Source organism: Microplitis mediator, chromosome 2 (genome assembly GCF_029852145.1).
Source record: "Microplitis mediator isolate UGA2020A chromosome 2, iyMicMedi2.1, whole genome shotgun sequence".
Lineage (NCBI taxonomy): Eukaryota > Metazoa > Arthropoda > Insecta > Hymenoptera > Braconidae > Microplitis > Microplitis mediator.
Window position 1 is genome coordinate 1,866,155 of NC_079970.1, and position 27,892 is coordinate 1,894,046.

The 27,892-nt window shown below is 28.1% G+C and overlaps 2 protein-coding genes across 10 annotated transcripts; both read right to left on the reverse strand.

The window, feature by feature from the left end:
• Nucleotides 1–149: 149 nt before the first annotated feature.
• On the reverse strand, nt 150–23,176 carry LOC130678693 (solute carrier family 2, facilitated glucose transporter member 1-like). 8 transcript variants are annotated; one of them, XM_057486092.1, is made up of 7 exons: nt 14,895–14,942; nt 12,356–12,377; nt 12,217–12,279; nt 12,111–12,131; nt 3,987–4,085; nt 2,757–3,722; nt 150–2,599 (listed from the first exon to the last, which is right to left on the reverse strand). In XM_057486092.1, the coding sequence occupies exons 2-7, from the start codon at nt 12,368–12,370 to the stop codon at nt 2,252–2,254; spliced, it is 1,512 nt and encodes a 503-aa protein (XP_057342075.1). In that variant the 5' UTR covers nt 12,371–12,377; nt 14,895–14,942; the 3' UTR covers nt 150–2,251. The 8 variants fall into 8 exon arrangements, with proteins under 8 accessions (XP_057342075.1, XP_057342072.1, XP_057342073.1 ...); XM_057486089.1 differs by lacking the exons at nt 12,111–12,131; nt 12,217–12,279; nt 12,356–12,377; nt 14,895–14,942 and adding exons at nt 20,218–20,420; nt 21,863–21,934; nt 22,675–23,176; XM_057486090.1 differs by lacking the exons at nt 12,111–12,131; nt 12,217–12,279; nt 12,356–12,377; nt 14,895–14,942 and adding exons at nt 20,218–20,420; nt 21,863–21,934; nt 23,084–23,163.
• Nucleotides 23,177–24,111: 935 nt separating this feature from the next.
• LOC130678789 (hsp70-binding protein 1-like) lies at nt 24,112–27,623 on the reverse strand. Of its 2 annotated transcripts, none has more exons than XM_057486267.1 (5): nt 27,408–27,623; nt 26,888–27,092; nt 26,268–26,670; nt 25,796–26,033; nt 24,112–24,434 (listed from the first exon to the last, which is right to left on the reverse strand). In XM_057486267.1, the coding sequence occupies exons 2-5, from the start codon at nt 27,083–27,085 to the stop codon at nt 24,221–24,223; spliced, it is 1,053 nt and encodes a 350-aa protein (XP_057342250.1). In that variant the 5' UTR covers nt 27,086–27,092; nt 27,408–27,623; the 3' UTR covers nt 24,112–24,220. The 2 variants fall into 2 exon arrangements, with proteins under 2 accessions (XP_057342250.1, XP_057342249.1); XM_057486266.1 differs by lacking the exon at nt 27,408–27,623 and adding an exon at nt 27,223–27,378.
• Nucleotides 27,624–27,892: the final 269 nt, after the last annotated feature.

Genomic DNA, 27,892 nt, shown 5'->3' on the forward strand with positions numbered 1-27,892 from the left:
TCCAGATTCAACTCTACTCATTGATAACTCTATTCGATAATATGTATTGTTATATATCAATGAAAAGAGTTGTCATTGAGTAGAGTTAAAGCTGAGTCGAAATGTAACGGAATGAAGTTGTCACTGAATAGAGAAATGATCACTTTGCGAAAATTTCTACTCATGAGTAGAAATGTTTGAAGTAGACTGTAATACTCCCAAAAACTAGTGATTTTTTCTATATTTGTATAAAAATATTTACTATGCGCTAAGACAGAAACTTTTTCCAAGTACCAGTAAAAGTTCCTATGTTGCCACAGTAATTTTTTCTATACAAACCCGATGAAAAAAGATTTTATACAATTGTATAAAATTATATACAAAAAATGGCTCGATCCAATTTTCTACAACTGTATAAAAATTGTATTCAATTCTATACAAATTGTATATAAGTCTATATAATTATATACAATTGTATACAAATTATATACAATTCTATATAATTATATACAATTTTATACAAATTCTATATAATTATATACAATTTTATACAATTTCTATATAATTATATACAATTTTATATAAATTATATATAATTATATATAATTATATACAATTTTATACAAATTCTATATAATTATATATAGTCTATATATAATTGTATAAAATCTTTTTTCATCGGGAAAACATAATTTTTCATATGCAACATAAAAAATTTCCTTTGTTGACACGGTAATTTTTCAGCCGTACCATAGAAAATTTTCTTTTGTTAGCATGGTAATTTTTCTATGTAACATAAAAATTTTCCTTGTGTAACATAAGAATTATTCCTATTTTAACATAAAAAAATTAACTATTTCTATTTTGTCCGTGCAAATATATGCAATCTAGTAAACTATATTCTTATTTTTTTTTAAATAATTTTTATTTTTATTTTCATTAAAATTTTTAAATATTCAATAATAAAAGATAATAAGCCACTGCGTCAATTAACGCAACTGCAATTAATTAATTAATACGAATGAGTATTTAATTCATTAAAAAATTATCATTTATCATATACATAATATAACTATTCCGAAGACAATCATCATCGATATATAATATATATTTATATTTATAACATCAAATCGTTTTCTTATGTGAGATATAATCTGTACAATTGCTTTTTCAATAACGATTATTATTATTTTTAAAACAAATATATAACATCTTATATCTTCAACTTTATTTAAAAACGATTCAATATCGTGTCTAATTAAAACTATTACATTCAAATTACAATGATAATAATAATAGTATTAATCTACATGCACTCTCATTATTTACAATTATGACGAAAAAAAAAAAATAACTATATTTATCTACTGAAATTTATGAAATTGATTATACTGTTAATGTTATTGTTTGTACACTAATGATTAAATTAATTATCTGTCGTCGACAGTTTAGCAGTTCGATAAAGCTCTATCCAAATAAAATTATTAATATTAATTAATTATATTAATAATTATAAAAATAATAATAAAGTATATTTTCGTTGTCTTGAACAGGCGATAAATCTCAAATATCCTGAATACTAAAATTAATACCGATTAAATTTAATAAATAAATCAATCGCTATCGAATTTCATGATAATTTTTTATATTTTTTTAAAATACTTTTTTTCGATTTATTTAGTAAACTCAGACAGTATTTATTAGCTGAAGAACAATAAGGAAAAATGTTGATAAAAATAAAAATATTCGCTTACTGCGTAAACAAGAATATGAAAAATACGAAATTTGAATTATGACTAGAGTTTTAAAATTTTTGGATGCCAGTAAAATAACAGCATCCAAATAATTTTTAACTTTATCTATCCTGAGTCTGCCTGTCATGACTGTAATTGTTTGCATTTAAAATTTCGGAAATTAAAAAATAAAATCGAAAAGGTGAAAATTCATAAAATAAAAAAATTAATCTAAAAAAAAAATATATATATTTTAAAAACTAAGTGATGCCTAAGTCCTGTTTTCTCATCGCAGTTAAACATTTTCTTAACACGTATAAAAAAAAATATTTATCATTAATAATATCTATCATACATATAAAATCGGTATCAGTTATCGACGATAATAAAAACAATCAAACTGCTTTAATTCATGATTCATAAAAAAAAAAAATCTCATTCATTTGAGTTCAGAATCACACGATTATCAGTCACACAATTTTGTCCTAAAGATTTAAATATATATTACCATGTAAAGTTTATTTAAATAAATTATCGTCTCACTGATACGATATTTGCCGGAACATACTGCTGATTTCTTCAATAGTCTTGTTCTTTGTTTCTGGAACTTTCTTCCAGATGAAGAGTGTAAAGAGCGCTTGGATGATAGCGAAAAGAACGAATACGTTTGTGCCGAGTAAGTTCTTAAGCGGGAGGAATGAAAAACTGACGATGAAGTTAGCTCCCCAATTGACAGCAATGGCGATAGATGTTGCCACTGGCCTTGCTGATTGATTGAACAATTCCGAAACCAAGAACCATGGGATACTTCCTGGACCAGTTGCGAATAGTACCACGAACATAATAACTAGTGCTATGGAGAAGTATGCTGCCACTTGTGAAGTTTCCTAAATAAAATAAATTTAATTTAATTTAAAATTTAACATTTGTTAGGTAAAAGACTTAGCACCCGATCAGAGAACTAGTACTGGTTCAAGTAGATCAAGTATCGGGTACTAGATCTCTCCTTAATGGATATTTTTTTTTTTAAATAAAATAACTTACCGCGTATGCTAAGCAGACAGCAAGTAAAGCAGTATCGATAACCATTCCTCCGAATCCAAATAACAAGAGAGTTTTACGTCCACATTTTTCAACAAGAACCAATGAAACAAATGTCATAATAACATTCATAGCTCCAACTCCCAGAGTTGCCGATTGGGCTGCATCAGTATTCAATCCTGCCATACGGAAAATAGCATCAGAGAAGAACATGACAGCGTTAATTCCAGAAAACTGTTGTGCCAACATGATCATCAAGGAAATAATCAACGGAATTCTCAAAGCCGGGTTGACAAAAATTTCCTTCAGTGTAACGCGAGGAATCATTTTTAGAGATTCTGCCTCAGTTCTCATTTCTTCCATTTCATCATAAACATCATTGGTGCCACGTAACCAGGAGAGTCCTCTCTGTGCATCAACATCTTTGCCACGGCTCAGCAGAAGGTACTTCGGACTTTCTGGGCACAGTGGTAAAGTAATGCACTGGAAGATTGCCGGAATAATTGTAAGACACAGAAGAAGTGGCCATTGTTCTTCGGTACCCAGTACTTTGTCCATACTGAGGATTTGTGAAACAAGAATTGAAATAGTGACGATAAGTTGGTAAACAGTACCAACAGCTCCTCTCAAATGCATCGGTGATATTTCTCCCAAATACATCGGAGTTATTCCAGCATTAAGACCGGCGTTTATTCCGATGAAGAGACGTCCTACGACAATCATCTCGTAGCTGTTTGCCGTTTTACTGAATCCTTCGAATATGACTGTCAGTACCACCAAAACATTGTTGATCAACAGACCGCCTTTCCGTCCAAATCTGTCAGCAATAGTTCCTACCAAGGATCCACCAATTATACCACCAATACAGAATATGGCCACTGCCCATGCCCACAAGTCTGTCATGTCTTCTTCTGTAACCGGGACACCGGTTCTATTGGTTTGGACTTCAGCCATCCAGGTTCTAATGATCTGAAATTAATTATTTATTGTTAATGATAACATTATCTCCCAATGGTTCCATGCGTTTTGAGCACCTGACAAAATATCCCCGACAAAATATCTCTGGACAAAATATCCCCAGTTTTGTGTCAGTTTTTTTGGCTTTTTTCACTATTTTTGCTTTCTTTTCATGGGGATATTTTGTCCGGAGATATTTTGTCAGGTGCTCAAAACGCCTGATACCCATATATATATATATACAAGACTTGTCCATAAATTGTTGTCTTTTTTTACCTTTTGAGGAGAATTGACAACACCAGTATTGTAACCATGTTGAAAGGCAGATCCCAATGCGACCGCGGTAATTGCAAACGCCAAATGAAAATTAAGACCCTGTAATTAATAAATAAAAACTCTGTTATTTTTTAATTCAATTTAATTCATATATTAATATATATGTGGATTATATTATTCGTGGTTTGTTTGTCCGCAAGGTCAAAGGGATCGCTGAAAATGAATCCTTGTTATTCAATTACAATCAGCGTGTTTTGAAGATTCATATTATATGATATATATTGTGATATATATTGAACAATTGGAGCTTATTGATGTTAATCTGCGATGAAACAAATGGATATATAACTCCGATATATATCGCAAGCAACTGACCACACTAAAGACGAGATGTTAAAATGAAATTTTCTTATTTGAGTTGTAAATTTCTCAAATAATCAAATAATTTGAGTGGTTACCGATTTGAATGAAGTATTTAGCCATTAATTGGGCAATAACTATTTGAATATGTCGTAATATATAACAATGTTTGAGACAACTCAACAAGTAATGAAACTTTTCAAGGGTCGCATTATTTATCATTAATGCATATCATGATCGAATGTCATATAGATGAGCTCATAATTGATCACGCTCCAATTAAAGTAGATAAAATATATGTCTTTTAATTAATTATTCATCATCATTAATAAATATATACATATTTATTGAATAAAACGTATTATATACGTTTTTAAAATTAATATCTATAAAAAAAAATAACTAAACAATTACTCGTGAGTCGAAATTATAAATTAATCGCTCATAATTATCATTACGTTCACTCGTATAAGTAATTAATATTAATGTCCAGTGGTATGATTTTATTCAGCCTTGAGAATATGATAAGTTAACTTTTTTAAAGTCAAAAAAAAAAAATTCAAAAAAAATATCTAGTTTATTAAAATACAAGCGCGCGGGTAATTTTTGAAATATCGAAATATTAATTTTGAACTTTTTTACCGTAGAATCGTTGCGCTCAAAAAATCTTAATCACTCAATATCAGATAAAAGACTGAACTTGTGTTTTAAAATCAATGTCATACATAATTAATAAGCTTTGAATATTTAAAGAGAAACTTATGAATAGTAATAAAAAAATTTTTTTTTTTTTATTGTTACTTTTATTTAAATCAAACTCTTACCGCTATTCTTAAATAAGGCATCGAAAGTGCTCGATTACTAAAGGTATCGAAAAAAAATGTATTCTTTATTTAGTTTTGAGAATTTCACTATCGGCCGTTAGCGGATTCACGCAAAAAAATTTAAAAAACCAACAGAATGACACTTTTTAGTTTCCGCTCTTAATATAGCATGTGTCAAAGACTTAACTGTCGGGTCGACACCCTGCAACGCGTTTATATTGACTACACATACATAAATACATGGAATTCACATACAATCAAATATTAATATATTTAATCATTTATGAATTACATGTATGTAATGTATGTATGTAGTTTCTCGTGTGATAATAAAGTAAAAGCTCAAACATATTTATATACATATGTATATATTATATATATATTATTACTATTTAAAAGTAAGATGAGACATTAAATAACTTACACTAGACGTAACATTACTCACAAATAATTTTCTATAATGTTCTGCCATTAAAAATAATTATTTTTTTACTCTCGGTAACATATCTTACGATGTTACATCAAAAATTTTTTATCAGTGACGTCAACTCCCTAGGGCTAATCACTAGCTAAATTTAAATTACACAACTCACTAAAAAAAACTATAAACATTTTTAATTTATCTCCAACTGATAAGTTTTTGTTAAAAAAAAACAAAAAAAATTATTTTTTATTAAGTAATTTAGTGAACGCGCGTTTAGTGTATCGATGTTAAAGTCGATTATAACGCGAATAAAAAGTTTAAGATTATTTCAAGTTAATAAAGTGAGCACGTGTAAAAGAAACAACCGTGTCAGCGAAAAAAAAAAATAATAATGGACTTTATCTGCGTAAAGTATTAATGTTTAACCGTCTCGTGTCTCTTGGATACACAATAAGCCATCGAGTTTCGTTGGTGATAAGATTACACGGTATTACAATTCAAATATTCGACAATGTACATATATTACATTAACATGTATTTAAAAATAAATATGTTAATTAATTGATATGAAACCAATTATCGTTTTTTTTTATTATGCAAATTCTCTTTTTTTTTTTTTTTTTTTTTTTAATAAGTAATGGGAATAATTATTGAGGTGATTTTGTAAAGTAATAGATCGCTAAAGATATGATAACTTGAGAAGTTACTGAAATGATGCAACGTATATTTAAAATGAGTAATAAGAGTAAACGAGTAAATCAAGTCATCCTCTTAATTCATACATATATATGTATATACTTATTATATTAATATGACACGTAGTAGAGGCACGTTTTTGTATTAACAATCCTATTGGTTAACTTATTCACAAGCCCAGTCGAGCCTTCATTATATAATATATATTTAACTCAGTATACATTCATATATATTTATACATATGTATTAAATACACTGGTACTCAACCGTATTATTTTTTTAACACGTTAATAAAATTATTTTAAATGTCTGAGTACTCCAATAGACTGATTTACTTATTATTTAAAATTTTCCACTGTCTTTTAATTTTTTTTATATTTTTTGTCTACAATCATAATTGCTCATAAAAGATATTTTTTAAAAATATATACGTATGTTTTTATCGACTCCAAAGACAAAAACTAAATTATTATCTTAATGACTGATAAATTTTTATTGTCAAGTTAACTTGCGTTATTAAACTAAATGTAATTCTTTTTTCATTTAAATTTAAATTTAAAAAAAAAAGCGGGAAGTTGTCATTTTCTTTGAAAATTATGCAATTAATTTGAACCTTATCTTTAAATGAATTTATAAATTTACCTTTTATATTTTTGGCTTTTTAATAAAAAAAAAAAAAAATGATAATTTAACCTGATAAAAAATTTATTTTTGAATTTCAAATAATTGACCTCTCAATTATATTTTTTAAAATTCCGCAATGAGAAATGCCAGCGTTGATTAGTAAAATTAATCAAAATAACAAAGTGAATTAAATATGATTTGATCTTTCAATTAATATATATATTAATATATATACTCCTACTAAATTACCCGTATAATTTTGATATCAAACTGAAACCTGTCATTTATAATAAATACCGCGGTGGAAGTTGATAACTAACAATTTAAAAAAATTACTCATACAATTTAACGCAACAGGTCTAATAAACCAACCCAAGAAAACATTTAGATTCAAAAATATAAAATATTTAAAACGAACCTGAACTTCACTGAACATATCAAATCTTGAATGACAATTATCGCAATTATTTAATCGTAATAAATATTTATTGGAGTACTTTTGATACTCGTGTCGTAAAGGAGTTAAGTACGGACTTAAAACGACTGTTGAAAATTCCAGTTGCCGGTTTCTCCCACCGATATCCAGATTCCCTTCTCTTTGGCATTACAACCATACACATTTATATTTATATACATTTACATATACGTATACATATCATACATTTGTAAGAATCGAGTTCATGAGCGAGTATCATTGGCAAAGTGAAGGTGTGCCGATGGTGGGACTTTGCCATTGGTCGAGAACATGTCGAGCCTCTCTATTAACAACCACGTGCATGTGTGTACTGCTGTATCACTAATAATAGCAACACCACGCGTTCTTTAACATGCTATCTCATTTTATTATTATTATTATTATAACAATAATTATTATTATTATTAATTCACAGTTTACCTTATTCACGTGCTACGTTAATAATAATTACAATCGTATTTATTTATTTTTTTTTTTTTTTTTTTTTTTTTTTTTTTTTACAATTACTTATTGTAACACTTCCGTACAATGCAAACTTATAAATTACTCAAACATATCCGTAATAAAAAAATTTTATTTTTAATTATCTGACCTCGATATCACGTTTCCTAACTAGTTTTTACTTGTTATTATTGTGGACAATGTGGTTTTAAATTAAACAAAAAATTTAGATAAGGTATTAAATAAATGATAGATGACTATAAAAAAAAAATACTCGGAAAGCAGAACTAGATTTTTCTACCTGAGGATGGTTTGAAATTTTAAACCCATAGATTAGGTCTCTGGATGATGGATGTACTCCGAAATCTCGAATTGAACCTTTGTTGAAATATTTGAAGCCTATCGTTTAAATCTCGTATAGAAATAAATTTATTCAAAAGTTACAATGAACCCGAAAAATTCTTTTGAGTTTGATGAACTCGAGTATCGAATATTTTCCACATGATTAAATTTAAAATCGAGGAGAATGGATTTGTTGAATGAGAACATAAACGATTGGTAGATTGTAAAGACGAGCCTCCAAAATAAAAATGTGGGATAAAACGTAGGTCAGTTTTTTCATGCCGGCACAAGCTCTTGGTTTTTAAAAACTCTGATTAATTTTAATAATTTATTTTTTTTTATCATTAATGATAAAAATTCCGAAACTTTTAAATACTCGAGTAATCGGGTGATTAGTATTCGTAAAAAACAAAGCGTGGGATTTTTTGTGAGCCGAATAAAAATTTGAAAAAGGAGTAGAAAGTTGTCGGGACCGGTTTCGAGTAAAGTGCATTATATTAATGTTTTATTCCCCAGCAATCCTACCGATTTAAGGAACAGATTTGAATTCGAATGCAGGCATACCTACGATCTGTCAGAGCTCTAAATAATCTCGGCTGTTAATCTAAAGCTTGACTAATCCCGGGATCTATTAAAATAAATATCTCCAAACAAACTGTTCAATATGAAAATGAATTGATACTTTCTAATAAATTTCCCAGAAATAAACGGGTACGATTATTATTTCTGCTATTCCGAGCGTCTAATTGTCTAATATATCACTTGGTAATTCAAACAAAAGGATGTATGTTTTATTTGAAACATAAACTTGCTAGCAGGATGTTCTTACGATCTCATTGTCTAGACTAAAGAGACTGTAACGCCCACCGATATAACAATCTAACAAAACGACATGATAAGCCCAAGTAAATTGTAAAATGATATACTTTACTTTCAATTAAATTTATATGAAAGACCTTCATGTGGACCATCACCAGTAAACTCGCCGCTTATCAATCACAATCTTCATATATTTTTTTTTGATAAAAAATTAACGTCAAAATAATTGCGGCAGTAATTATAAATAAATTTAGTAATCAGTAAAAATTAATAAAAATAATTCACTAAAAAAAAAAGTTTTGTTAAGTAAACAGCTTTTAGTTATCAATTTATATATATATTTTTTTATATTAATAGTTCCGATATGACTTGAAAAAAAAAATATTTTTTTTTACTTTCATTAACAATGAACTCTTGTTAATAATTTATATGGAGCAAGAACAAAGCACAATAATTAATAATTATCGACCTTTAGACCCCGAGGTTATTTTCCAATTATCAATAAAAAAAATACTGATGGTTAATATAATAAAATATATTATTTTAAAAATTTACCTTCAGTGCTGTGGTTTTACTCGAGTCAGAAAAGCAGCCCATTTTTATTTATATTATTAAAAATAAATAAATAAAAATATTTAAAATAAAATTCACACGCGAATTCACTTTAAAAAACAGTCACGTGTCTGTACTTAATTTATTTTTCAGTTTAAATAAATTGAGATAAAAAATTATAATTCAAAAAAAATTATAAAAATACAGTAGTGAAATAACAAATGTATGTTGAGATCGAAGTGCGCTTGAGGATAGTCTCATACGAACTGCGTACCGATATACGTAGCATCGAAACTTATTAGCCCGAATGGAAGAGCCACGTCCCGAAAGCAGGTCTACGGTTCTTCTTCCATTCGAATGTAATATACCAAGAGCGTACGCACAATGTAATTATATTGGTGTATGACAGCCCTACCTCCGGATCCAGAGGAACCACTAAGAGATAATATGTCATATGACAATTGTCTGCATGTTAACTATCTACCACAGACACTTGATATACTGTGTATATAGACATGGTTGTGAGTGTATGTGTGTGTAAAATACATATTGTGTACCCTCTCTCTAGCCCTTCACGTCACAAACTCCCCCACCGATGATTTCATATTTTTTTTCGTCTTTCCCCTGGTCTTCCGCTCACGTAAACTTTACCACAAACCTACTCTGTCCTCTTGCCTCTACTCGATGATAATGACAGCTGCCTGTCACGACTCGACAATTTTGCAATTGAGTATATTGAACCTGAATACCCAATGAAATTTACTATCTAGCCAATGGTACAAGTGACCTATTCATGTTACATTTAAATAAATAGTAATTAAAATAATTCAATTTAGTTACACAGAAAAAACGGATTTCTTGGCGCAAAAAATTTTTTCTTGTTCTAAAAAAATTTTTACTTGACCCAAGAAATTTTTTGTATTATAAAGTAAAAACAAAACTTTTCTTGGGATAAGAAAAAATTTTCTCGGAACAAGAAAAAAATTTTTAGGCGAGAAAAAAATTCTTGAGCCAAGAAAAATTTTTGTCTTCAATTCATAATACAAAATATTTCTTGCGCCAAGAAATTCTTTTTTTCAGTGTATCATTAGAAATTCTGGAGCCAAATTTTTGAATTTTGATCATTTTGTTTTTTATTAAATTAATTTTAAATTTTTATCAACAATGAGGTCTTTGAAAAACGAAAAGTTGTATAACTAAAAAAAAATTTTTTTACGTATACTGAATAATTAACAAAATAATTAGTATAAGACAAACAAACTTTGTGTGACACTATGAACAAGTGTTTTTACTAATTAGTAACAATTATCGATTGTTGCAGCATAAAATACGGATATGAAAGGATGTTAAGTTGTCTAATTTTTTTCATCATAATTTAAAATTCAAAATTACTTTTTTCCCGCGAAAATTTAAAACAATTTTATTTTATTTAATTTTCAGTGAATAAAATTTGAATTAAAAATATATAATCGATGGTAAATAATGAAGACTTGTTTGTATTATAAATATTTATGAAAAAAATGAGGCTAAAAAAATTGGCACTTCTGTATCTCTGTTAAGTGCTGAGTTTCAACAGCAATAGATTTATTGTTTTATAGAATAAATTGAAAAAGTTGTGAATAGAATACCTTGGCAGGTGGTTAATAATACTAATTGCGTATTTGAATTTATTTACTATTTTTTTTTTTTATAAACCTGTTTTTTTGTAAGCAATAAAAATAAAAGTATTTGCCAAAAATTTTTACGGTTCAATGTAAGTCAAATGCGTTAAGGACAAATGACTTTTTTTGTTATTTTAACTTCATTTTTAAAAACTCGAGTCATTTGAATAACACGCAGTAAAACATCTGTGACATCCGGTAGCAAAAAAAGTTATTTTTATTTTTCTTTAAAGAAAAAATTTATTTAACGTAAAGGTGATGGATTGGATAATTTTTTTCCTTTCAATTGAAGAGAGATTAAAGTTCATCTCTGTATTTATTTTTAAAAATTATCTCTTTGATTGTCGCGACTAAATATTATAACAAGTACAAGTTTATTAATTATATATATCTGAAGAAGATACAAAATTTATTTAAGTAGATATATTTTTATCATATCGACATATGAGTTATCTTTGCAATCTAATATTATATATAAATTATCACTAATTCTTTTATAAATACAAATATACTTTGTTTACTTTCGCGAGCGATTCCGCTAAAAAAAATCACAAGTATTCCGAAAAATATTTATTAATGTCTTCGCGGTTAATGCGTGACATAATCCACCACTACCATTACACTATACAAATAAAATAAAAAAAAAAATTTTTATTTCCAATTGGAATTTTTTTCTTTGCAATTGGAATTTTTTCGATGTTGTTTTCATAAGTCAATTATCAATTGAAGATAATTTTAGGGGGAGAAAAGGCAGACACTTTTATTGCATCGATTACATGAGCAAACAGCTCAGTTTGCAGATATCTGATTTCTGATCAAGTAAACATATAAAAAAAAAGTTTGTCCCACTTTGCAGTAATTACTAAATCTACAATACTGTGATTAAGAAGTTAATTATTTACTTACAGCCTCTTTAGTTCCCGTAGCCTGCGTGCAAAAGATTTGAAAAATATTTTGTTAGTGATTAGTATTTTTTTAATTAGTTAATTAATGGTGGTAATTTTTTTAGTACCTTAGAACTAGGCGCCAAAGCAGTTGGCGTTGATGGTGGTGCCTCTTGAATTTCTTCTTTCGACTAAATTTCGTTTAAATTGTTAGTAAATTATTTAGCTAATTATCATGCGTTCAAAAAAAAAAAAAAATTAATTTACCTTCCCCAGTTCCATATTGAAGCTGCTTGTAACATAAGTCATTAGTATTTATTATTAATTATTAATTAAAAAAAATTTTAAAAAACCAAACATTTGATTACCAAATTTTTTTATCGATTATTCTTTTTGATTCTAAATAATTTATTCTTAGAAATAATAAAAAAATTTGATATAACGAAACAAAATTAATTAAATGTTTGTTTTTGTAAAATTAAATCCTATTTAACCCGTCAGCACTCCCGTGATTTTTAGTATCTCGCTTGCGCGACAGCGACATCCTATAAGTTGAATAGTGTCCTGTGAGCAAAATGCTCATAACGGGAGTGCTGACGGGTTAAACTCATGCTCATGCTCGTGCTCATCCTAAGCCGTATGCTTATTTAATTTATCTTATTTTCAAAAGACTTTTTAAAAAAAGTAATGAGCGTGATAAATTCAGTACTACGTAATTGTTAAAAAATAGTCTATAAAATAGTGATAAAACTCAATTAAATACTCAAGATAAAATCTTAATTTATCTCTCTCACAAGTTACTTAAACTTTTCATCAAACAGCCGAGTTATAGATAAAAAAACATTAGGTATTACGTACATGAAGTTAAGTTTAACTTTATGTAATTAAAAACTCATTTGACAACTCAGAAAACCCAAAGGCTTTTCATTTATTTTTAAGTCATATCAATATTATGTCTAGATATAAAATTTTTTCATAAAATAACAGGAGCTACAGTTTAAAAAATTATTTAATTTCAATAAAATTGTTTTGAATTGAATAATTACTAAAACTACTGGGTAAATAAATGAGCAAATCAATTAATGCATGTATATATATATATTGTTTTTAATTAAAAATTACAATAAACAAAAAATTATCAAATCACCGCGAGGCCATTGTCATTATCGCGCAAGTAAGGTCAAGCTTGGATTAAATATATACGAAAGTTAATTATTATAATTATCATTTTCTCTATTTTAAAATTTAAATCAATCCATTTTACGTTAACGTTTATTAATGAAACATGAGACATAGAAATTAGACATTATAAATTTTTTTTAAATGCATATTTATATTTATTAATAATATACACCGAAAAAAAATATAACTTTTGAAAAAATCAATCAATTGTTCCATTATTAATTTCATATCGAACGTGAAAATTGTCTCGACAGAAAATCGATATTTATTTACACCATTTCGAAAAAAAATATCTGCATTTCTTGAAACAATCTTCGGTTTCTTTAATTTGGAAAATAATTTTGAATGAAACCTTCAAATTTTATGATACTGAAATTGACTGACGTCTAATAATTTTTTGAAAACGATACATCTAAAAAAATTACACCCGTAGTTTTTTAAATTTCCTACATGGGCATATTTTTTTTTTTTTTTTTTTTTCAAATTCAATTGGTAAAAAAAATTCAAAAATTGGTCATTGTCTGCTACCTCCAGGATCATCAAATTTTGACACCTAAAATATATGAGATTGATAACTTTTTAAAGGATAATTTCTTGTGTCAAATATATACAATCATTTAAAAAGTTTTTGTCTTGAATATAAAATTGATCCATGACAATGAATTGATATATATTTTCATATATAAATATACAATAATGATAAATAATAATAACATTAGATATGACCATGACTAATGTATCATTTAATTTATTCAGTACACTTGTAATATAAAGGTCAAAAGGTCAAAGACATTTCTTTGGTTTATTCCCCCTTTTACTTCATTACATATTTATATATATATGTATATGTATATAATAGACTATATTAAATATTAAGAGAAAATAATCAAGCTTCAAGTACACGCCTTCTAAAATTTTTAAAATAATAAATTATTTGATAATGTAAAAAAAAAGTGATGCGCTTATTGCGACAGCAGTTTATCGTTATGTTAATGAGTAATGATAGAATGGATGATAATAAAAGTTAAAACATTCCTTGACTTTCTCTTTTAGTTTAAAATAAAATAATAATTGATAACAAAACTATCACTCTTATTCAATATTTTTTTCGAGTAAACAACCTATTGTTTTTGTTTATGAATTCAATAAGTAATAAATTTTGAATTCAATGTTTATAAATAATAACATCAATAACGATAACTAATTTTTTTATACATAATTTAAAGAAGATATAAGTAAATTTATTACTTGAAAATTAAACAATTTTTATTAATATTCAATGAATATGAAACCGGTTACATAACCAATCGAGCACAATAAAAATATTGAGAGCAAGTTGTTATCAATATTATTTGTACATCCATAAAAAAAAATTATTACTCAAAAAACGTAAATAAAAGTAATTAAATTTATTATTTTATTTTTAGATCTACATCTAAAACCGCAGATAAATAAAATTGCATATTTCCGTGGGCTTTGAATCTCTTGCGCTTGAAATGGATTTAAGATCAATTAATTACCGTATAATTACGTACTATTATATTACGGAAGCTATAATAATAACGCATTTATGTCGGATGCAAAGTTAGAACAAGCGGCATGCAACATTTATAAACAAACTCACCGTTAATTGTTGATGTCACGTACAGTTACTACTGTGGCTGTTATTCGGTACAGAGTTAGATTTCCAACTGATGTAATTTTATTTTCATGAGTACCACACAAACTACCCCTATGATAAACCCGCATGCGCTACTGGTTTTACCCTCTACTACCAACCCTACATATTTTTATTACTTTACGTCTCAGTCAACGACTCTTTAAATTTCGTCATTCAAATTTTTAAAAATCAAAATTACTCCTATTCATTAAAATAATTTTTACTCCAATTTTTTCCGTTAATTTCTACTCCAATTTTATTACATATTTTTAATAAAATTAACTGTCAATTTTTTTTATAAAATCCAATTTCGTCATTCAAATTTTAAAAAATCAAAATTACTCCTATTCATTAAAATTATTTTTACTCCAATTTTTTCCGTTAATTTCTACTCCAATTTTATTACATATTTTTAATAAAATTAACTGTCAATTTTTTTTATAAAATCCAATTTCGTCATTCAAATTTTAAAAAATCAAAATTACTCCTATTCATTAAAATTATTTTTACTCCAATTTTATTACATATTTTTGATAAAATTAACTGTCAATTTTTTTATAAAATCCAATTTTACTCCAAAATTAAAAAAAAATTTTACTCCGCTAAAAAAAATTTTTTAATCAAAATTTTATTCCCAACCAATTTTATCAGACCACGCAAAACTTGACAGTATGGTGATAAAATATTGAAAAATAAAAAAAGTTCCAAGTTATGTTTTTTTTTCATGCTATTATTCCTTATCATTGGACATGAATGCTCAAGGTCATGTGTCTGACGATGCCACGAGGATTTTTATATGTATGTATGACTAAATATATTAAGTAGTATATACAATACATGTAAAATGCATACGTAGTCATATGTGAGTTAAAGAGTTTAAGTGTAGTTATATTACGAAGTATAGACGAGAGAAGAGAGAAGTAAAGAGCGCGTAAGTTGACAAGCCCCGAGCACGCCCTTCAAAATGACCAATCGCATCGCAACTACGTTTTCCTGCCGTCCGTCACGTACGTCTTGCCGACGAAATTCAATCGATAATAAACTGAAAGTGTACAGAAACGTGTGACGTCATTCGCGGGGGCATGTATCCTTGCGAAGTTCTACCTGTTGAAATACACGCATAGTATTTCAAGTCGGCTGACGCAAGTCTCGGGCTCTTTTCACTAAATATTTCGAGTTACTAATTACTGAAAATTTATTTTATCTATTTTTAACAATTAACGTAATTACGATTTAAGGAAAAAATTTTAAATCGTAATTACTTGGAGTAAAAATGTCTATTTGTTTATTTTTTTCAATTGCGTCATTAATTTTTTACTGAAAAAAAATTTTGACTTCTTTTATAATCCGCATTAATCTCAAGACTTTTTTCGTTCCCACTGATTTTAAAAATCTATAAATATTTGAATATAAATTTTGCCGAAAATTTCGTCATATTTTAAAATAGATTTTGGTGTGTAATTTTATAACTTTTTTTTTAGAATTATAAATAAGTTCATTGTTATATTTTATTTTAAATATTTCCAGTTGGTTACTCACATTCTTTTATAATGTAGATAAATTAATTTAAATCGTTGGAGTAACAAAAGTAATCGAGTTCAAGGTTATTATGCAGTATGTACGGTCAAAAAATATTATTATTATTATTATTATTATTATTATTATTATTATTATTATTATTATAAACGTTTTTTCTTCGCCATTCTTATCTACGCAGTAACATTAGTGAAAAAAATTATCAGACCGTACCGAAGACTTAATTTGATCAATAAACGTTGCTATTTATGCTACAAAAAAAGTTTTCATTTTTTTCCTTATATTTTTTTTATTAACGATTGTTCGTAAACTGATGCAGATAAAAAAATTTCCTCCATAGATATTTCTAGTCATTTTAAAAAATAAAGAAGTCTAGAAAAATTTAAAAGGAAATTGTAGAAAAAAATGTATAAATTTGAAGCGACAATTTTTTTTGCAAACTAAATTTTGTCGAAATAAAAATTTTTAATTGAAGTTAGCAGACAATTAAATTTAATTGAAGTTAGCAGACAATTAGTAATTTTCGGATTTTTTTTTCAATCAATTACAAAAAAACAAAAACTAAAAATATGCACATGTAGAAAATTTAAAAAACTACAGGTGCAATTTTTTCAAATATTTATTTTTTTAAGGTTAATCATCTAAAAAAAATCCAAAAATTATTAGACGTCTGCTAACTTCAGCATCATAAAAAATAATTGTGAATAATGCAGAAATTCACATGATACTGAAGTTATCCGTCGTCTAATAATTTTTGGATTTTTTTTCAAAATGATAAATTACAAAAAAAAGTATTTGGAAAAATTGCACTTACAGTTTTTTAAATTTTCTACATGCGCATATTTTTGGTTTTTTTTTTCTTGTAACCAATTTGTCGAAAAAAAATTTGAAAATTTTCAATCATCTGCTAACCAGTCATAAATTCGCGCCAAAATATTTTTAATTTTCAAAACGATAAATTACAAAAAAAAGTATTTGGAAAAATTGCACTTACAGTTTTTTAAATTTTCTACATGTGCATATTTTTGGTTTTTTTTTCTTGTAACCAATTTGTCGAAAAAAAAATTGAAAATTTTGAATCATCTGCTAACCAGTCATAGATTCGCGCCAAAATATTTTTAATTTTCAAAACGATAAATTACAAAAAAAAATATTTAGAAAAATTGCGCTTACAGTTTTTTAAAATTTTCTACATGCGCATATTTTTGGTTTTTTTTTCTTGTAACCAATTTGTCGAAAAAAAAATTGAAAATTTTTAATCATCTGCTAACCAGTCATAAATTCGCGCCAAAATATTTTTAATTTTCAAAACGATAAATTACAAAAAAAAATATTTGGAAAAATTGCACTTACAGTTTTTTAAATTTTCTACATGCGCATATTTTTGGTTTTTTTTTCTTGTAACCAATTTAGCGAAAAAAAGTTTGAAAATTTTCAATCATCTGCTAACCAGTCATAAATTCGCGCCAAAATATTTTTAATTTTCAAAACGATAAATTACAAAAAAAAATATTTTGAAAAATTGCACTTACAGTTTTTTAAATTTTCTACATGTGCATATTTTTGGTTTTTTTTTTCTTGTAACCAATTTGTCGAAAAAAAATTTGAAAATTTTTAATCATCTGCTAACCAGTCATAAATTCGCGCCAAAATATTTTTAATTTTCATCTCGGCGGTATTGCGTTGACTAATAAAAGTAAATAAAATAAAAAAATCCAGATTATTTTTTTTTTATTACAAATAATAAATTTACTAGTTTTTACCAGCAACTGGGGGATTGTCATCGACATTGGCCGTTATATTTGTTACGCAATAAGAGACCCATAATACAAATTTATTGAATGCAATGAGAAACAATACATACATATATAGATTAAACAATCTATATTTACTGACGTATACTCTGACACTTGTACTCATAAAATGAAATACTATTATTATTGACATGATCATGAAACTAACCACGACTTTGTTTAATATTATTAAAGGAAAACTACAATATGTAATCGAGATATTTCAGTGGAAAAATTTGAATTAAATTCTGACGTGCAAGTCATCTTCAATTATTAAATAAATCATCAATATACATATGTATATTACACATAATAAATCATCAATCAATAAGCCCCCCCAAGTCGCGAGGGTCAATTAGGACTATGATCTTCAATGAAGACAATTCTATGAAGAATTATTTTAAATTTATAAAACCAAGTTTTATTTTTAATAGATAAAAAATAAAACGTTTAAACAAACTATTTAATTTTGATGGAAAAATTCAGGCAACTTTAATACATGTGTGCAGTATAGACACAACCAAGATGTCTTGCAGTGATTGATAAAAATAAACAAACACACCTCCCAGATAAATCACGCGTCTTATTAAAATATATCTATATATATTTATTTCCTGTCTCTTGATCGTCATTCAAAGAGATTCCGTGTGCACCTGAATGACCTCTACAAGTCATGATCTTATTATGTTTCATATATTCTATATGTTTGACACGAGTTATAAACACGAGATTTTGTCTATATGTACAATTTTATTGGCAATTTATATTATTAAAACTATTCATATTATTTCTTCAACTGATTTTAAATTTTTAACTTCCCGCTAAGAAAATTGTAAATTTTCAAAAATTCGAGAAGTTATTGGTTTCGGTCTGATTTACGAAAATCGAATTTTCATCAGATGTCGACGTTTTGAGGTCCTAAGAAACTATTCTGACTAATTTCAAGATGACGTCCGAGTGTATGTATGTATGTACGTACGTACGTACATATGTAAATACCTGTATCTTTTGAACGGATGAACCGATTTTGAATTTTAAGGTGTCATTCGACGCGGCTTGTCAATATCTTGAAGCTGTGAGAAATTGAGCTTGATCGGTAGGGCTCGTTCAGAGATATTCCAAAAATAAAATTTTTTCAAAAATGTTTTTTTTGGATAACTTTTAATGTGCTCGATGGATTGATTCCAAAATCGACTGGGCTCTAGAGCTTTATAAGCCGCGTCGAATGCCACCTCAACCATCAAAATCGGTTCATTCGTTCAAGAGAAACCGTTGACGAAAGAATTCAAAAAAAATTTTTTTTTTGTTTTTTTGAAATTTCTCAAAAACAACTCCATCAATCAATTTCAAAATTTGACCAGCCTTAGAACTTGATAAAACACGTCGATTTCCGCCTCAACCGTCAAAATTGGTTAATTCGTTCGCGAGATATCGTGAGAGAAAGAAATGCTAAAAAATGGTTTTTTTTAAGACAATGGCATACAAAAGTATTATCGAGCTCAACGAGCTCGAAAACAGCGGGAAGATTTGGGGCTGGCCCGCAGGGTCAACCGATAGACAGATTTCTTTTACCGATTCCGGTCAATAAAAAGCTTTGACTTTTAAAAAATTGTAGTTGAAAAAAAAATCTTAAAATTTATATTTTTAATTTTTTTCCCGCCGAAATATAATTTAAAAAATTTATTCTTTCGACTCCAAATTTCTCTAAACTCCTTTTTTTTATCACTTGAAATTTTTTTTTATCTTAATTACTGTTATTTTAATATTCTTCAGACTAATCACTGACGATAAATAAAAAAAAAATTTGATAAGGATCTAGAAGTAGAATTTTATTTTTTTTCTGTCCTTAAAACAAATTTTAACCACAGACTAATTTAAAAAATTTATTTGTTTTATGCCGGTAATTAATTTACGGCAATTTTTCCATACAAATTTTTAAATAAAATTAGTGAACTTACCGCTTTAGCAGATATAGGAAGTGTCGTATCACGTGCATAAATCGGAGCATCTAAATCAGTAACACTGCTACTGATACTCGCTCCTTTCGAGTCATCTCTACCCGGTACTGTCAATGTCGTCGGTCTCAAAGGATGTGATTCTGCTATATATCCTTCCCCAAAGTCATCATCATCCCTTTCCATGGTCATAAGTTGGAAACCAACTGCATTCAAATAGACAGAAAAAAAATTACTTTTCCACCGCCTCGTTCATTATCAAAATAAATTTCGGCAGGATACACATCACTTAAAAAAATCGATTATCAAAGAGATTAAATATTGATGTGGCAAGTTATAAATTAGTACACGAATAACTTTATGACGTATGAGCTTTCCCTGTCAAGAATTTGGCATGAGATCAAGGCTAGTAACCCTGTGACACTCCTCTAGCAGCTTACGATATCCCGATGATGTTTTCCTTGGCAGTTAATAATCATTGAGGTTACTTGCTTACAAATAAGTCCAACTCGCGTCCATGCATGATTGATAATTAAATATATACACATTTATCCGCTATACATATATGTAATGAAGTCGAGTGTATAGACGAACAACGTCCACCATCTCAGTGCGTTAGTATGCAAATACTCTGTTCTACTTTTATTAAAAGCTCTCAGTGCTGTTTCTGCTGGTCAAATATTTTATACCCACAAATTAATAAGCTTTAATCAAAGACCTTAAACTTGCCAGCACAAAAATTAGACCTTCAATCATGTGAACTGTATTAGAGGTGTATGACCTCCAGATCAGATTAAATGTACAAGCAGTTTTTTGAGTTACAGATGGTAGATTATTTTATTTTAGCATAAAAATTAATTTATGAAGTAAATATTTTTTTTTAATTTTTAAATCAAATTTAAGACATGTCCTTGTACTCCCTGATTAAACAACTGAATTCGATCGAATTAAAAATTTTAATTCTGTTATATTCTGTCGAATTCTGCAAAACAGAATTCAACTGAATTGAAAATTTGAATTTGAATTAAACAGAATAAAACCGATTTAAAAATTTCAAATTCAGTTTAATTCGGATTCAGAACCAGAAATTGGATAATTATTTTCGAATTAATTAGAATTAAACCGAATAGAATTATTTAAATTCGTTTTAATTCGGACAAATTCTAGTTTTCTTGCCGAATTAGACAGAATTCATTTTTAAGTTAGGTACCGAATTAACAGAATTTATCTGAATTAAATAGAATTAAAAATTTAATTCGATCGAATTCAGTTGTTTAATCAGGGCTGCACTGAAAAAAATTAACTTTTGAAAAAACAATATTTATTTGAATAGTAAATCAATAAAAATCGCATTATTAATTTCATATTTAAGTCAAAGGATAATTTTTTGACAGAAAAAAATCGAAATTTATTTACGATACCAAAAAAAAAAAATCAGCATATCTCAAGGCTCAGATTTCTTTGATTAAAAAAATGATTTTTAATGAAATCTTCAAATTTTTTCGCTAAAAATATATAAAATTAAAAATTTCACGAAAGAAGAAAATGCAATCTTTCAAAGTTATTTTTTCTCTCAGTGTAAGTTAGACAATTAGAATAAAATAATAATAAAAATAACAAAAACAATAATAATAATAATTTTACGTACGTTGGTTGTCTCTAAATGAGTGACTCATTGCTCTTAAACTTGATCTCTTCCCACGTTATCAAACAGATCGACCTATAAATATATATACACATATACATATATGTATAAACATGTGATGCCGGTAATGTTAACATTATTTGTAATGTATAATAACAAAATTTTAAGTGACGTTGAATATATAATGCCAGCAAGAACAATATTACGCACGTGGCGTCGCACGAGTTTCGTCACGCATGTCTTGCAAAACATTTTTTTTCAATACACCTTCGAATAATTGTAAGATTTATTTATTTAACATTCGTAATGTTAATTTACAAAAATTATTATCAATAGTAAAAATAATAAACAAATAAATAAACCCATCTGTTTAATCAAGAGACGAGACTGAAAATATGTAGATCAGTGTACGTCACTTAAAAATACCGTTTGTCGTTAAAATTAGCATTCCATTGCGCGTTTCAACAGACGTACGCTCTTGTGGACATTTTAAAAAATTTATATTAAATACCAGCTAAAAATTAATCATTAAAAGAATAAGAAAATTCATTTTCTTATCAATGTCCTTTCATTTATTTATTTATTTATTTTTTTTATTATTAATCAACTAGGGATCTACTATCGGGTATATATTTATAGCTATCGTATTGTTAATTATGTCTATAGTTAACGAGGCTAAATGAGAATAAAAATGGACTTGAACGTCTGCAGATAATCAGCACTGGATATTATTTATATTTATACATATATATATTTAAATATATGTGTGTATGTATACAATATGCATATCCAATGACATAAACTTTCGTCGTTACCTCCTCGTGGAGCCGTAAGTCGTTGAGACGCAACGTCACTGGCGATTTTAAAAAGACGCAGATGTTAAAAGCGATTTATAATAATGTTTTTTTTTTTTTTTTTTTATTATTTATTTTTGAAACAAATACGATATTTTATTATCTTAAAATATCAACACTCTTGTAATATTTCAGAAATAGACCCGTCAAAAAAAATAAATAAATAAAATACATGTATACATATATCTATATATTATTTATAAAAGACCGAGATAACATCAAAGTACAAAAAGACGAGCAGCCGATTCTATTTCGGTGATGTTGAATGAAGTTTAAAGAGTAAATAAAATAAAACGATTGAGTTAACGTTTAAATTCAGACGAGAATCTTTAATCCCCGAAAATTAAATATTTAAACTTTATACCCGCACCCACGGAATATGCTCTTGAGACTGAGCTTGAGGACGTCGTCGTCGTCGGCTAAGAGAAAACGTATTCACGATTCGTCGACGAGCACTGTTGGCTATCCGCAATACTAAAAGCTAGATTTAATTTTAACGTCCGACGTTGGACGTCGTCGTAACGATCAGACGAGCCTCCGCCTTTTTCCGCGTTATCCACATGTTCTATTGACTATTACAATAATAATAATAATAATAATAAAAATAATAATTTATTGTTACTATATCTTAGATAAATAGACATATATGAGATATATAAAAACTAGATGATCAATTGATTACTTGCTGAGTGTTACAATTGATTTCACCCTGCATTTATTGCGTTTGCCATTAAAATTTTTCTCGGTCATAATATTTACACTAATATTTATATAAATGTATATATATATATATACTAAAGAAGACAGAAAATTTCTTAAAGAGATACATTAGCGTGCGAGACTTAGTTATTATTCGCTAAATTTATTTCACTGACGCCACTACGTAATTGTACATCACATATTTTTTTTTCTTTTTATTTTACTCTTATCTTCTTAATTTAATTATTAGAAAAGTCTATAGACTTAAACTTGATGTAATATATGTTAAATATATACATGCATTATATTTAACATAAGTATATAATTATAAATATATTGATGAATAAATTTAAAAAAAATGTGATTTGTAAATAACGCGAGTTGCGTCATCGTTTAAGGTGGGTCAGATGAACTCACTTTCATATTTGCATTTTAGCTGCTTCTGTTACTTTACTATCTTGTAACGAGACAAAAAAAAGAAGAAGAGATAGAGGTAGAGTTAAAAAATATTATTTTAAGACGAGCGAAAATCCGCTGACGTGCGTTGAGTCACGTAACTAGTCTGGTTGAGATAGATTCCGATTTCATCGGGCGCAAGCTGGTAATTTAAACTGATAATCGATTACACTAAAGTTTGAATTAAATAAACTATCAATTACAGAAATTTAAATGAAAAAAAAAATCAACAGTAACTACAACTTATTAATTGATCGATAATATTTATTAATTTTTTAAAATATACACAATAAATAATTTATTGTATGAAAAAATAATACATATTAATGATAATTAATAACAGTAAAGTAAATTATCTGTCTTGATCCTGTAATGAGTTGTCGGCAAATATTTTATCTAACAGCTCATTGCACACCTGGACCTCATCGACAGCTTCTTCAGCTTTTAAATCTTTCAAATGCCTTTCTAATGTTGCTTTCAAACATAACTCGGGTCTCCGACACTCACGCAGTGCCGGTAAATTATTATTTGCCGTTAAACTGTTTAAAATACTCAACAATGCATCCCTATTAAGAAAACAAGAGTTAGAAGTTTATTTAATAATTAAATAATTAACATAATACAGTCGAACTCCATTAGCTCGGGTTCCATTATCTCGGAACTTCCTCTTAATCTTGACCCCCACTACGAGCTACCCTGTCTCTCACCCGATCCTATACATTCGTTTGTCTATATGCATCATTCATGTAGATGTTATGTGCGCACACTAGGGTGGCCCAAAAAAACCGACTATTTTTATTCATTATGATACAAATTGATGGTAAAAAAATTGAGGTTTATTATTAATATTCAAGGTTCGCTCGAAAACATCCAAGAGACAGTACTCGGAAACATTCAAAATTCTTGAGCGACGTTTAAATATTTCAATTTTGAGCTGAAATTTTCAGGGTAGTCATGATTTCATAAATACAAACCATAGCTGCCACGAGAAAGAAGAAATTTAGAACAAAAAAATCCTAATTTCGATCATTTTTTATATTTTCAAAATTCGTGAGCGACCTCTTAAAAATTTTTTATCGAGCTGATTTTTGGAGAGGCGTCTTGAAACATCTTAAACCAACAAATTTTCATTAGAGACTTGAAAAAAAAAAAATAGTCGGTTTTTTTGGGCCACCTTAGCGCACACGTATACTACTATAAAAATAAGTGCGTATTGTACATGCGTATTTCCGCAAAAAGTTCCAGTCCGCTTTTTTGGTGGCGGTGTAATTATGCATGTCTACGTCACACTGATAGTTTAATAGTTTTAGTATTTACCCGCACCCGGCCAACAGTTTACTTTTTAAGGAAAATCGCCACCGGACCTCTTTCTCACTTAGAAAAATAAACGGAAATATTTTTGTTGCACTCGTAGAGTAAATGAGAATTTCAAACCAACTTTTCTCGGAGACGAATTTGAATTTTTGAATACGAAATTTTTGTCCTCTGCTAAGGTTTTAAAAAACACTAAAGATTATTTTAGGTTTCGTGTTTGTCCGTGAATTAAATTGAATTGAAAATCGGGTGACGTTCTTCTCAAGAGGGGTTTGAACTTTCTATCACACTCAAGTCAACAAACGGAACTACCCTTGTTGCACTTGCGCAGTAAATGGAAACTATCCACGTTTTTCTCTTAAACAAATGAATATTTTTCAAAAATCAAAACGTAGACTGCTAGTTCATAGAGTAATGCATCGAGCCTCGTTCTTAGTTTTGCGCTTAGAGGTTTAGTTAGAGAAAAGCTTGGACAAAAATTACTACAGACCCTCCTTCAGGAAGAAAGAGCATCCGTTAACTCAGAAATTCAAAGATATTTCCGCTCCTCCGTAGACTAAGTATCCAAGTCAATGGAGTTCGACTGTAAATAAAATGGATATTTAATATGTACCTAGTATCTACAATTACATTACTCATAGCCAGTAATCCTGAGGCTTGTTCAATGATGCCCATTTTAATTAAACTTGATCTGATAGCATGTGCGTTGTCTCTACTACACAAAGCTGACAGTAAAAATGATGATTTAACTTGTAGCTTTTGAACGGGACTCTGCATCGCTCTTATTAATACTGAGTATCCGTCATTTACGTCCATATACTTCAGTGCTAATGCATTACCACGAACAATACCTAAAAAGGTCATTCAATGATATATTAATAAGTATAATAATAAGTAAATAAATATAAGTGATACGATAGAAAAAATAAAGCGTGGTAGGATAATTGTATTATGAATTAAATGAAGGCCGTATGGTAATCAATGTCTGAATAAGACATCAAGCTCTCAATCAAGGCGAGCATGTAGTTATAAGATTAGCAATTAAAAAAATTTAAACAAAAGAGGATTTCAAAAGAGTTACGTACAGGAAACAGCGTAGAGAGCCTTTATTTTAGCCTGGTCCGAAGGGTCCGAGTCAACCATTTCCAATAAGATCGGCATCAAACCCATTTCTAATATTTTTTCTTGACAGAATGGATTATTTTGCGTCAGCTCAGCGATAACATCAGCAGTTTTCCATCTGATGCTGTCGAATTGTGAATTCAAACAGGCTCCAATTACTCCGAATCCTCCAATTTTATAAAAATCATTGGCTATGTCAATGCTGTCGACGTAACTTGCAATACATTCTAGCGCTGTTTCATATTCTGCTGGATCATCTCCATCGCGTAGTTCCATTACGTTTGATAATACTTTTACAGACTTTTGTAACTCTTCAATTACATTTACTGTCATCGATTCCAAAGCTTTACTCAAAAATTCTTTTCTCTGAAATTAATAATTTAAATTTATTATATCATTTAAATCCCAGGACAAAAAACATTAGAATCTGATTACTGATAAATGTCAGACGTTTCCTCACTTTTAATGCGACATCAACCATCAGATTCTAATGTCTTTTGGCCTACGATTCTAAAGAAACTCAAAATTTTTTAGCCAGTAATTTTTTTATTAATTAAATTAATAAAAATCCTAAACAATTTACCTCTTGATCCAAAGGCTGAAAAGATGATGGACGATTTGTGTCTTGATTCTGTGCCTCCATAGCAAATCTCAGGAGACCATGCAAACTATTCGGTTGTCTCGGTTGATTTTCAGCTGGTACAGGTTCTGGTTGAGCTGGTGCTGCTTCAATAGACAGTGGCCTATTGCTGCTGGCATTACCACTCGGTTTATTATCCATTTTACTGCTGCAATAATTAATGACACAACAATTAATATCATACTCTACTTAATATTTAAAAAATGAAGTAAAGAAAAATAAAATGATTTTTTTTAGGTTATAAACAAGATAATTTGTTTGTTTTCAAACATTTGTACCTAGTAACTTTATCTTTTGACTGAGAATGCGATACACCCATTTTTTATAAAAGAAAAAAATTAAATGAACTGTCAAAATCAAGTGAAAAAAAAAATAAAAATAAATAAAAGAACTATAATTTTGACATTCAAATAATAATGACAGATTAACAGAATAAGAACAACGTAAATATACAAACTCGTACAATTTAAACGTTATTATATCAAATCCTTGATGACTTGTGATAGTTCCAAGTTTAAAGTAACAATTACACAATATCAATATTCTTTTGGCAACGGATATTAAGTACAAGTTAACAACTAATACAACCGCGGTTTTAAAATCACTTAATAGTACTCTATCTATTCATACAAAATAATTCAATGACGCGAAATAAATATACTCTGGTGTTTTTATATAAGTATCAGCGAACAATCTAGAATTTTCGAGACATCTAGCGTTTAAGTGACGTAAAAAAATTAAAACTCAATTTTAAATCCGAAATTTTATCGTCTGTCGGCAAGTCGGGTATTTTTTAAATTTGAATTTCCCGCGCTACTGAAACCCGGCAAGTGCTGCCTCTGGGGAAAAACGGAGCCACTACGGATTCTTTCTATCGACCTGTCATCGGTGTCATAAAATAGACATTTGTATTGCATTTAAAAAGCTTATCACGAGTTGAATTAAATG